General features: G+C 35.9%; 2 protein-coding genes across 4 annotated transcripts; both read right to left on the bottom strand.

Annotated features, from left to right (window-relative positions):
• Positions 1-4,503: 4,503 nt before the first annotated feature.
• Positions 4,504-5,961, bottom strand: LOC125189964 (putative F-box/LRR-repeat protein 23). The gene is made up of 3 exons (XM_048087176.1): positions 5,240-5,961; positions 4,969-5,163; positions 4,504-4,874 (listed from the first exon to the last, which is right to left on the bottom strand). The coding sequence occupies exons 1-3, from the start codon at positions 5,959-5,961 to the stop codon at positions 4,541-4,543; spliced, it is 1,251 nt and encodes a 416-aa protein (XP_047943133.1). The 3' UTR covers positions 4,504-4,540.
• Positions 5,962-6,118: 157 nt separating this feature from the next.
• Positions 6,119-11,265, bottom strand: LOC125188638 (C2 and GRAM domain-containing protein At1g03370-like). 3 transcript variants are annotated; one of them, XM_048085609.1, is made up of 9 exons: positions 10,443-11,265; positions 8,949-10,187; positions 8,529-8,711; positions 8,113-8,234; positions 7,883-7,999; positions 7,524-7,786; positions 7,038-7,305; positions 6,685-6,957; positions 6,119-6,609 (listed from the first exon to the last, which is right to left on the bottom strand). In XM_048085609.1, the coding sequence occupies exons 1-9, from the start codon at positions 10,789-10,791 to the stop codon at positions 6,415-6,417; spliced, it is 3,009 nt and encodes a 1,002-aa protein (XP_047941566.1). In that variant the 5' UTR covers positions 10,792-11,265; the 3' UTR covers positions 6,119-6,414. The 3 variants fall into 3 exon arrangements, with proteins under 3 accessions (XP_047941566.1, XP_047941565.1, XP_047941563.1); XM_048085608.1 differs by having other exon boundaries at positions 6,119-6,591; positions 8,113-8,396; XM_048085606.1 differs by having other exon boundaries at positions 8,113-8,396.
• Positions 11,266-12,022: the final 757 nt, after the last annotated feature.

The following is a 12,022-nucleotide window of genomic DNA, read 5'->3' on the forward strand; positions in this document are numbered from 1 at the left end:
AATGTGAATGTTCTAAAACAAGGTCAATATCACATACGAATGAGTAATATTTTGCTGTGGTGATATACCACGTGTAACCCAACAATGATATAGTTCAAATTTAAATTCAACAAATAGAATTGTTGAATTAGAAAAGAAAAGTTTATCAAATATTCCCTCCGTCCCCCATTAAGAGTCACATTTTTCCATTTCGGTCCGTCCCCAATTAAGAGTCACACTTCATTTCTACCATAAATAGTAAGTAGGTCCCACATTCCACTAACTCAACTCACTCACATTTTATTATAAAACCAATATAAAAAAATGGGTCTCACATTCTACCAACTTTTTCAACCAACTTTTCTTTACATTTTTTAAAACCCGTGTCCGGTTAAAGAGTGACTCCTAATAGGGCACGGAGGGAGTATTAGTTTAAAATGTTGTCGTTAGCTCATATGTTGCTTTAAATGTCAAAAGTATCATAATATCGAGAAAAAAATTCTCTATATGTATATGACATGGGAATCTTATTTGATATGCCTTATTAATAATATCTTGCCAAATTAAATGCATAGCACATGTAGCCAAATGATTATAAATTATAATAGCATAATATGATACTCCCTCCGTTCTATAGTAGTAGAGGCATTTCTTTTCGGCACGGAGATTAAGAAAAAGTTGTGTTAGGTGAGTTAAGTAAATGAAGAATAAAGTAGGAAATGAAAAAGGTAGAGAGAATAAAGTAAGAGAGAGTAAAGTAGGTGTGGAAAAATGTGTTGACTTTTACCAAAAAAAGAAATGACTCTACTACTATGGAACGTACCAAAATAGCAAAATGACTCTACTACTATTGAACGGAGGGAGGGAGTAGTATTTTAGGAAAAATTTTATAATTCCCATATACAATATATACAACCACATACGCACACAATACGTAAAATTATTAATTGTTCATTTCAATTGAAAAAGTTATCATTTAATGCCATTGATATTTGATAAGCTCACTCTTTTTGTATTATGCTTTTTTCTTTGTTTTTTTTACTTGAGTATATATTTATTCATTTTTTATACTTCTATCACATAAATTTCTAGAATCGTATGTATAAAAATCTGATCTTTTTTTTAGTCAAGTAAATATATTATTCACCATATTTATAATTTATTGGTTATTATATCTTCATATATGTTTAATTTTATCTTCATTATTTTATAGTTATTTTTTACAGTTGTATCTATAAATTAAAGACGACATATTTCTGACTAGTAATTTTACCTTCTTAGATTTATAGTTGATGTTTCTTTATCAAGATAACTTATTTAAGTCGTAAAAAATAAGATTGTAACCCTTAATTTGAATAACCCATTAAATAATAGTAGTATTTTAATTTTTTTAAATTCATAATATATTGTCCAGTATAAAATCCATCTGATCATTTTATTAATTAACTATCTTAATTAATATTTTAACTTAACATTCAGTATATAGTTTATGCGTAATGATTAAAAAAATAGAAGTATGTAGGGTCATTATCTAATGCTTATAACACTCTAATCCAAAATCAAGATCAAATCTCCATCCTCAGATTTTAAAATGAGTGGATGAGATTAAATCTTACGAATCTCAATAAATAGTAGACAAAATATCAACAAAAGGGTAATATCGTCATTATATTATCATATGATAATTTTCGTGAATGTTTTTTTATATCAACATAGTGTATTATAAATATCAACAATATGACATAAGAATATCAACACTAGTACAAGAAAATATCAACACATATTTATTGAGATTTTTACATTGTTTTATTGAGATTTTTTGATGTATTTGTTGATAAAAATCTGGTTATCAACATTTACGAAAACTAAAATAAAAAATATCAAATTTCATCATTCGAACGTCGTCGGAACATATGCAATTGAGATTTCGTTGGAATCCTTATAAAATTATCCTTAATTTGATATATTTTTTGCAAAAAAATATTTAAATCGAGAGAGTTACGTAAATTTAAAGTTTTAAGATGATTTTAATGAAAAGGAATTCACATTAATACCCTCTAATTTTATTTATTAATTTTCTTAATCAAAAATATAATCCATATGACATTATTTCAACTACTAGATCTTCTAATCTAATGGCTAAGATTTAGTCTTAGTTTGGGATTGCTAATTAGTTAGCAATTGATCACTCCTCGTACGTTGTATACTCATTCGTATAAAAAAAAGATAAATATTCCCATAAAATAAATTAATATAATTTATATTTATATATCCATATAAAAGAATAACAATTAATAAATTGGTGGTGCAATATGATAATCATTTTAGTGCACTATGATAATAATTTTATATATGGAAACTATTAAAATATCCTTAAAACACGTGATATACATGGACTTCGGAATTCTTTTCAAACAGGATGTCACGCGCAAATTTGAGAGAGTATCTTAATTGCACAAATGCAAAAATAGTGTCTTTATTGCTACAATTAAAATTGTTGAAATGTGTTTCACTATTTATCGATTAATTACTATGCAATTCTGCGCACGTTGTGAAGAAAGCCCAAACTTGTAGTTACGAACAATTTTTATTTTTTTTTATCATTATAAATCAATCTTGAAATAATCTAAAAGGAATAACGAGGGTTGCAGTCAAAAGTATAAGAGAGAGATAATTATTGTTCCGAGCTTCCAATATGACAGGGAGCCCAATCAACTTCAATTGACAATGAAATTTATGAGATTATTGCAATTTGCAATCGGTTTATACATGGAGACTCTAGTTGAACGAATGGACACCACTGATTTTTCATGAAAATCATGTACCACCACTCTCATAACAGTCCAAACCACCACCATTCCATAATTGAGAATGATATTCCACACAAAGTGATTAAGTTTGGCATATTTCAACTCACCATGCTTCTATTTTCTATTACTATAAATTTCCAGTTTAGATACATTGATATTTAACTTACATTTTCTTGCAATACCCATTTCAAGAATATTCTTTTCTTTGGCTGTATCTCATATAAATGTTAAATGTGCAGAAACAAAAATAACACACGTTATAATTAGTAGTATTGTTATAGCTTTCTAAGTAGTGACATTTTTGCCACAAAAACACTGCTTGTTACAAGAGAACAACTAGTACTATTCTGAAAACTTTAATTGATTTTGCTGTGTTATTTGCAATAACAAGGCTAGTAACTGGGCATACCATGAAGTCCTCGACGGTGACTTAGAAGGAAAAAAGAGTGCAAGATTTCAATGAATTCCAAATAATGTTAGGGCCGTTAGGGGCAAGCAGGACTGGTAACGAAGCCCTTATCGCATATATATAACAAGAAATTGGTGACAGTAAAAAACTGAATATGCCCTTGAATTTCTTAAATTCAGAGTCCTGGCTATATTCTAGCATGAGATGCTTGCTTTGAGAAAAACCTCCAACTTGTACAAGAATTGATCAAAGAGATGTAATCATACAACAAAAGAGAATTCCGTATATAACAAAAATAGTGTTCTTGCAGGAGAACAATTGGAACTCAAAAAATAAGCATTCTATTTAGCCAAGTAGATCATCATCATTGCTGACTAAAGTAGTTTTAGATCCAGAGGCATATACTAGGACAAGCTTCCTACTACCTGGTTTATGCATAAAGATAGTCATACTCATACATACCACCACTCTTGGCATGTTATCTAACCTTTTCTTTTTTGAATTAAAATACATCAACTTTGAGATTTCTAATTTTTCAGCCCATGACAATTTTCAATCAAATAAAATTATTTTGATATGAATATTAGTTTATATTTATTGAAATTTAATAAGAACAATAAAAAAGTAATTTAAAAGAATTGTTACTTAGATTAATGAGTTCACTACTGAGGTTGTTTGAATCTTGCACCCAATATACTTTGATTGAATATTGAGCATTGAATAAAAACTGTTGATGTGGTACGCTTGATTTAAAAACGTATTAGCTTTTCTGTATCTCGATTTGTGTAACTTGGATAAAAGAAAGATAATTTTATCATCTACTGAAGTTGTAGCCAAAATGTTTTAGTTTTGAACTTACATTTACATTAGAATTAAGTTCAGCAGATTATACTTATTTATCAACATATTTATCTGATTAAGTTAAACCTATATTAAGTATATGTATTCTCAAGCACTGAGAAGAATACAAACAGATGGTGTTATGGAAAAAAAAAGGTCTATTGACTTAAAATTTCATGTTGATGGTTAAAAGTTGGACTGATATTTTACTAGTAATCAATTAATCCATATGAGAATGACACAATCCATATATTGTTACGCATTATAAATCTACAAAATCATGCAAACCCGGGCAAGTCAACTAAATAATGACACAAGTATTAAAAGTAAAAAAAAAAAACTAAATTATGACATAACGGTCTATAAATAGATCGATAATAAAAATTACTAATAACAGGCATATATGACTATTGTTATAAACTGAAGAAAGAATGGAAGTTTCACAATAAAGGGGAAAAGGGTGAGTATCATTTGTTCATATATAGTATATAGATATCTTACGTTAGAAATCAATTGAAAAAATACATTTACCGTCCACTGAAGTTGTAGTCAGGACGGTCATGATAAGCTGTATGATGGTCGTATAAGTAAAATTCAAACCAGAATGCAGAAGAACTAAACGGATCGCCTCCATCGCAATTGGGCCATGGTACATCACTGACCGAGTCATTAGGGAGTTTAAGATTTTTAATTTGTTGACGACATCTTTTTCCCAAATCCCCTTGAAGATCGAGATGAAAACATCTTCGGATGTCAAGTGATTCAAGGCGTGGGCAACCATTAAGGATGGCTTCAAGTCCTTTATTTCCAATCCAATGTGCAAAAAGCTGAAGATGCTGCAGATTAGGCATGCTTTTGCTGATTGCGAGAGCAAACAAATTCCTTAAGTTTTGTAAAGTAATATTGTGATAAATATTCGGGAACACGCACTTAAATCCGTTGCATGAGAATGATTTCAACATTGGGCAAGCTTTGCCAATAACTTCAATGTCGCTAACATCAATTCCTGGTCTAATAGTAAGGTGCAATTCTTCCAATACTCCAAGTTTTGCAATCGTTCTACGTGCACCATATCCGGATATGAAAAAACAAGTTCCAAGTTTGAGGCGTTTGAGATTCGGTGATCTGTCAAACAACAAAAAATTCGATACTGCCTACTTCAACATTAACACTAACTAACAAAAATAGCTTATTTACTTACCGTTGGACGATGTAGTCCAAGAGTGCATCATCGCCAAAGTACTGAATGGTGAGGTCGACCAATTGTCCCTGGCTACGATCCACTGCACGACGGCACATGACATTGTACTCGTCATTGAAAACTCCCTGCCTAGGGTTGGAGAAATCGATGACTCGCCACAAGTCAGGATCCTTGGAAACCTTCCACCATGTAATACACACTTTCTGTGCACTTTTGAGGACACCCTCCGCCCCCAGCCTCTGCAGAATATTGGCAGTCACATCCCCGGGCAGTTCGATCCACGGGGCTGAAGAGGATGAAGCAACGACCGGAATTTTGGTCTGGTGCAGGAGAACGTTGGCTCGCATCCACTGGAGCCACCTTGAAGCATTGCCTGACCAGCATATACGAAGTAAGCGGGCTTGCTCATGGAGAGGAGTGCCATAGAATTCGAAGAAATCGTAGATGTGGTTAAGGCAGCCTGCAGGGGGGTCGTTGCCATCGAATTTAGGGATTGGGGGGCCTTGGAAAGAACCAAAGTGGGGAGGGTTGATGGTGATGAAGAAGAGAGGACTAGGTCTAGGAGATGGAAAGCGAGTGATGGAACGCGGTAGAGGAAGGACATGAGGGTTGTTTTTGAGGGGAGTGAAGTGATACAACGAGAATAGCTCATCAAACGGTGGCGTGAACGGAGATGGTGGAAATGCTGGAAAAGTAGGCTTGGGGGAATATGAGTTGGACATGGCGGAAGATGAGTAAGGCGGCGGCGGATACACAATTACTTATAGTATATAGTTGCAAAATTTGTGTTGAAGAGAAGATATGCTATCAGAAACATCCGGATGTTTGTTAAAAGATATGAAAATCCAATAATAACTATTCATTTAAACAAAAACAATATACAAGTAATACCATCTATATATAAATATATTAAACAAAATAAATTTAACATTCCAAAATCTTGCAACGTAACTATGTCAGGCGAAAATGATTAGAAATACAGACAAATTAGAGAGCATAAACATGTGATAGTATCACAAATGAGATTAGAGTTGCAGCCAATTAGCGAACCCGAAATGTGGTGATGCTGAGCGTGAGCTATCTGTCAAACGTATATACACCCGAACGAACGGAGAAGGCGGCTCAGTCGTCCCCGTCTCCTCATAAGCGACAGTCATTTAATATATGAGATCTATCTATGTCCCTGAAACGTATTCCTTCTCCAGCACACTGAACATGACCTTGAGGCGATCCTGCAGATTTGAGACGATGTTTTTGGTGATCCGTTTCTGATGCCTCGTGTATTTCAACCATGCTATCCCAAAGTATACTTGAATGCTGCACCCTACGGATCTTGAAGGCAGGTCTTCAACCTGATACCTCAAGTGAAGCTGCAAACGAGTCAAGAGGGAACCAAATGCATCTAGAATCGGACAAGAGCAGAAAAACGGGTGTAGTGTGCTTACCGTGAAATAGTCACCAAGTGGAATTCCGTGGAGAGTCATGATCTCCTCTATGAGCCACCCCTGTTTTCCAGAGAGGCGGGATTTTTGTTGCGTGCTAGTCACTTCACCTCTATAGCGGGATATTCGTTTATCGAATTTGTAATAAAGCTGTCTCTGATACACGTCTGCCTTCTCGGACTCCCAAGGACTGTGAGTGTAGTTCAGGCATCCAGTTCTCTCCATCACCCTTCTGTCGATTTCACTCCCTCTGAACAACTCCATAAAGAAACTCGTCTGAAGTGAAGAAGCACAAGTCAGTTGCAAGTTTAGAGAAAGGAAGGAAGGAATGAGTCGGTAAGGGGGTAGATACTCACCGGAAGAGATAGTATGGAAGAATAAACCATAGACATGTTAACATCCTCAACTCCCAGGAAAGATCCACTCTCCTCAGTTCGCAGGCTTTTGGCTTCAGATTCTTCGTCTACTGCTTGACTCTTAGCCTCAACTTCCTCGTCCGTAGCTGGGAGATTTTTGGCTAAGGCTTCCTCTTCGACAGCAGTGTTGGCTTCGGATTCTTCATCTGCAATCTGCACCTTCTGTTCAGGTGTCAAGGCTCTTGCCTTCCACAGAGCCATAATTGTTCTGACACAAAAAATTAAGTTTGGCAATATTATGTATTGAACGATTGAAAATAGAAAAGAAGCGAACAAACACTTCCGGAGAAGAAGAAAAATAACATTCCAAGATTAGTAGAATGGGAAGTGATTAAAGGAGGATGTAAGGTAGCATCACTCTCAATAGTAGACACTTTACAAATAATGTCGAGTGTACAAAAGTAACTCATTTATTCTTGAACATACCTGTGGGCAACATTGTAGGACACAAACGAATGAAAATGAAACTTCAGCCTGCCTTCGTCATCCTGTGTCCTTGCTCCATGCCGTGCATCAAAGCCTTTTCCGGGCCACAGTGTGATGATTATGATCGGGCTGCCCATTGATGACAGTGTAGGAGGTATGACTTGAATGTCTTCTATATCTTCCCAGAGAAAGAAAAACTTCGTCTTGTGACCAAATAGATCTGCATGAAACCCAATTATTCTCGCTGACAGAAATAGACGGCCCTGGAATGAGGATTAGCACAAATCAGTAACTAGCATACATTAGTCTGGAAAAGGATTAAGGACTTAAGCACCAACACGAGCAATCCATATATATACCTGGAGAGGCATTTTCCGCTTCAAATGACAAGAAAAGTCGTTGATGAGAAACTCCTCAGGAGGTAATGCAAAAAGCTTCTGGAAAGCCGAATTTGTTTGAGGAGAACGCAATCTTATCTGCAAAACAGGAGCATGCTGTTTAACAAGCTCAAAAGGAGGGGGGGGGGGGGGGGGTGCACAAAAGTGCTACCCCATTTTTGAAGTGAATCTGCAGCGATAGAAGTCATTACCTTCTTGCCCACTTCCTTTTCCATCTTCGTTATATAATCTTTAACGACATTGCTACCCTTGTTATTGTTCAAGAAGATTCTCAAATGTAATTTCGACTGGCATGCCTGAGCCAGCTTCCCTTCTAAAGGAATCCAGATGTCAGACAGATCCGTAATATTAGATTTTAGGAAATTTATTTCAGCACGTCCAAGTGATGTTGCATCATCAAAAGGGCCATCAAAATCGAAAACATCCACTTCCAGAACAGATGGAGGTTCATTCATTGCATCAAATTCAAAAATTTCTGCAAGCAACTGACAATGTAAATGATGGGCCCCATTCCAACACATTCATGTATAAAACACCAGTCGACTTCTTCAATCTTGGCAAGAAATATGATAATTTACCAGAAAAACAAAAACAAAGGTACACATACCATTCCAATGAGGTTTTGATTTCTGAAACTTGATCGAGCTGGTTCTCGTCTTCCCATTGCAAGTGAACACCACATAAGGATCAGAGTACCCACTAGAATCAACAGCTGCCAAATTGCTCCCTTCAACTAAGGCAACAGTGAGCAGCCAGCCATCCCCTTGTGCTTTAATTCCATGATCACTACCTATTAAATGATTAAATGAATCAGAGAAACAAGTTAGTTGGACCAACTTTGAGAGCCAAAACTTGGCATATAAATAAGATGATAAATCAAACTAAATTTGAAGAATTTCTAGATAAGCCATGATGCTTTTGGATTCAGATGCATGGTGCTTACTATGATGGCATTTAACTAAGATTCTTCTAGTACATATATATACGAATCATGCCTTGTTGGATGCACAATTCTAAATTAGATTACCTTTTTGCACTCTGGCCTGCATAAAGCGAGACATAAACTCCAGGACCCGTTTCCCTTGCAGAACCAATACACAGCACACTATCACTTCACCAATAGAATCGGGCAAGTCTAAACCAGCAAATTCAAGACCCTGAATTGTGCTAGGCATAGCCAGCCATATATGTGTGAGCACATATAAACCCATCAAAAAGGTCGAAGCAACCGTGAAATTAGCAAAGTACTGAACAGCCAATTTCCAGTCAGACTGAGGCTCCACCTGAAGAGATGCCAAAAGCTGGTCTTTCTCAGAACCTACATCTTGAAGATCAAGCGGTTTCACATTTTGAGACAGCAGCTTGTCATACTGTTTAAAGCTATCCTTTATACCTTGTCTCGCTCCACCTTCAATCATACTTTTCATCATTGTGCTCTGCAAAAAGTTCACTCGCCAAGACACTTCCAATCGAGAAGACTGCTCTCCTGATGGCTGCTCAGGCCCGGGAGTAATGCAGTAGAGCACTTCTACCTTAAAAGATTTCCCATACGGAGCATCTGGAGTGCTCACACTGGATAGAACAGCGAAGGCCTTAGTATCAGCTTTCAAATACGTGTGCTCCTCTATGGCTTTCAAAGCTTTAATCAATTTACTCGGTGCTTTAGTATAACAAACCACTCTTTTTAGGCTCTCGCCATTATTTTCATATTTCCAGGGCCCTATTTCAAGATCTGTAGATCCCTCTAAGTCTGCAAAGGTCTTCAAAAATTCAGATTCTGGTGAAAAGAGTAACGAGTTCAACTCCCGATGCGGTATTGCATACAACTGGTCTAGAACAACCCCACCAGGTAAACTAGTAGGAGCTTCACCAGCTGGATCTCGCATCTCTATACTTTTCATCATTTCATCAAAATCAACCGATGAATTTTGCTCTTCGGGATTGTTCTGCGGAACCGCGAAATCCATACCTTCCGCTACATCAGATGCATCACTAGGATCAACAGAACTCACAGAAGCTGAATCAACATTCTTATTGAAGATTTGTGCTATCCGCCCAGCTAATGCCGATGCATTCCATTTGTCCTCCTTTTGGGGTGCAACTTCTTCCGATCTCATAGGCGAGGGAACCCAAAGAGGGGAAGATCTTGAAGGCGTATCACTCGGCGTATCAGCATACTTTCTTGGCAGTGTTACAGGATCATTCACAGGTGGCACATCAAGTAATGTGTTATTTTGTGAGAAACAAATCGTCAGAAGAATCTCGCCTGTAATCGGGCAAAGCATTTAACAATCAGGAGAATACACACCACAGCCACATCAAGACTTCCACACCACCAAACAACAATCAGTACTTGCAGAAAATGCAGTTGGCAATGGTCACAAGCTATACTATTCATTCCACAATAGCAAGAAGTGGAACTATTCATTCATATAGAAAGCAACTAATCAAGTACTATAAAATTGAAGTCCAACTAAAATCATAGCATACAAAACCAAAGTGAACATAGAAAGAATAATACCACAATCCTTGTTCTTGGCCTTCTTGGTTTTGGGCTGCAGCGTGTACCAGGCAGTGCCGAGGGACTTGTCTTTAGCATCCAAAACCTGAATGATGGGCACTTTGATCTGCCCAACGAAATCATCATTGAAGTACTTGTCCTCATCCAAAACAGTTATAAGAAGCTCTTCTTTCAAGTCATCAACTTTGAATATGAACTCCTCACACCACGAAGGATTCAAGCACTTCTTCACAACTTTACTCCTAAACCTCTGCCTCCCTAACTGCAGTTTCACATACGGATCGCTGAATCCATTTGGGTCGAGCGCCGGTATGTTTTTTGCTTCGATTACTCGCACTAATAGCTTCATCTCTACCTCAAAATCAGTGCGAGGGTTTCTTCAGTTCATCAAAGAATAGAACGAAAACAATGCCTCAGTGTCGAAACAATCAATCAATAATTAATCCGATCAACGAAGAGTATACGCATTCGTTTCTCGAAAACAGAAAACCGGTTACCACATTGCGGAATCACGGAAAAAATGAACTTTGTAGAAACTGAAATCTATGTAAGCAGTATAAATGAAGCAAAGAGACGAAACGAGTCAATAAAGGGACCAAGAAAAAACGAATCTTGGAGCAAAAACCTCTAAAAAGAATGAATAATGAAATGGAAGTGGCAGCTAAAAGAGAGTCTGGAATAAAGCAGAAGTAGCTAATGATTGATGGATCGATAAATCTGAAGGAGGAGAAGTGATTGGATAGATATTAAAAGCCCAGGAAAACTCTGTGATCGAATTTGTTGGATCGTGGACTCCACCGCTTCGCTATCAGGAGATGAGAGAGGGAAATTTAGTTGGAAAAAAATGGAAGCAACGCAGACTTTTCAATTGATGGACTCCTTTATTCAATTGATGCTGCGCGTCACTTGTTAGACTCATTGACTTTTTTACCAAAAATATATTATATTCAATTTATCAACTACTACTATTTCGTTTTTAGAAATTCATGTTCTCTCTATCTTGACACAAATCTAGTTCATTTACAGTAATGTACGTAGTTAAAAACTACTTCATTTAGGCTTAGAATCATGAAGGAAGATTAATTGCTGGTTGGTCACTTGTCAAATAGTAACATCCAATCCTACTTGGACATAAATGTTTAACATGTGGTTTATTGCAAGTATTCCATGACATTGCGTGATGAAAATTCTTAAGTAGACTTAAACTAAATGCTTCTCAAAAGTGAATAAAGGACTATAAAGTATTCTATCATAATTATTTGATAGTGTTAATCGGTAATAAATAAGGACCTGTTGGATTATGAAGAGAAAATCCGCCGCCGCAAATTAATAGTTAATTCTCTTAACTTTGTTTGGTAATTGTTCCAAAACATTCAATAATAGCATTTGACTCGTAATATGGACAAGATAATACTCCATAGTTTGAATGACGTTGCATAACTGCTATTTTCGTATTTGAAATCATTTGAATAATCTATCTATAAATATATAAAATGAGAGTTTTAGTGATATTTACCAGAATGCTATTTAAATTAAAAAATTATATTAAATTAAAAATGTAATATTAAATGGAAAGATAG

This window comes from Salvia hispanica, chromosome 5 (assembly GCF_023119035.1).
Source record: "Salvia hispanica cultivar TCC Black 2014 chromosome 5, UniMelb_Shisp_WGS_1.0, whole genome shotgun sequence".
Taxonomy (NCBI): Eukaryota; Viridiplantae; Streptophyta; class Magnoliopsida; order Lamiales; family Lamiaceae; genus Salvia; species Salvia hispanica.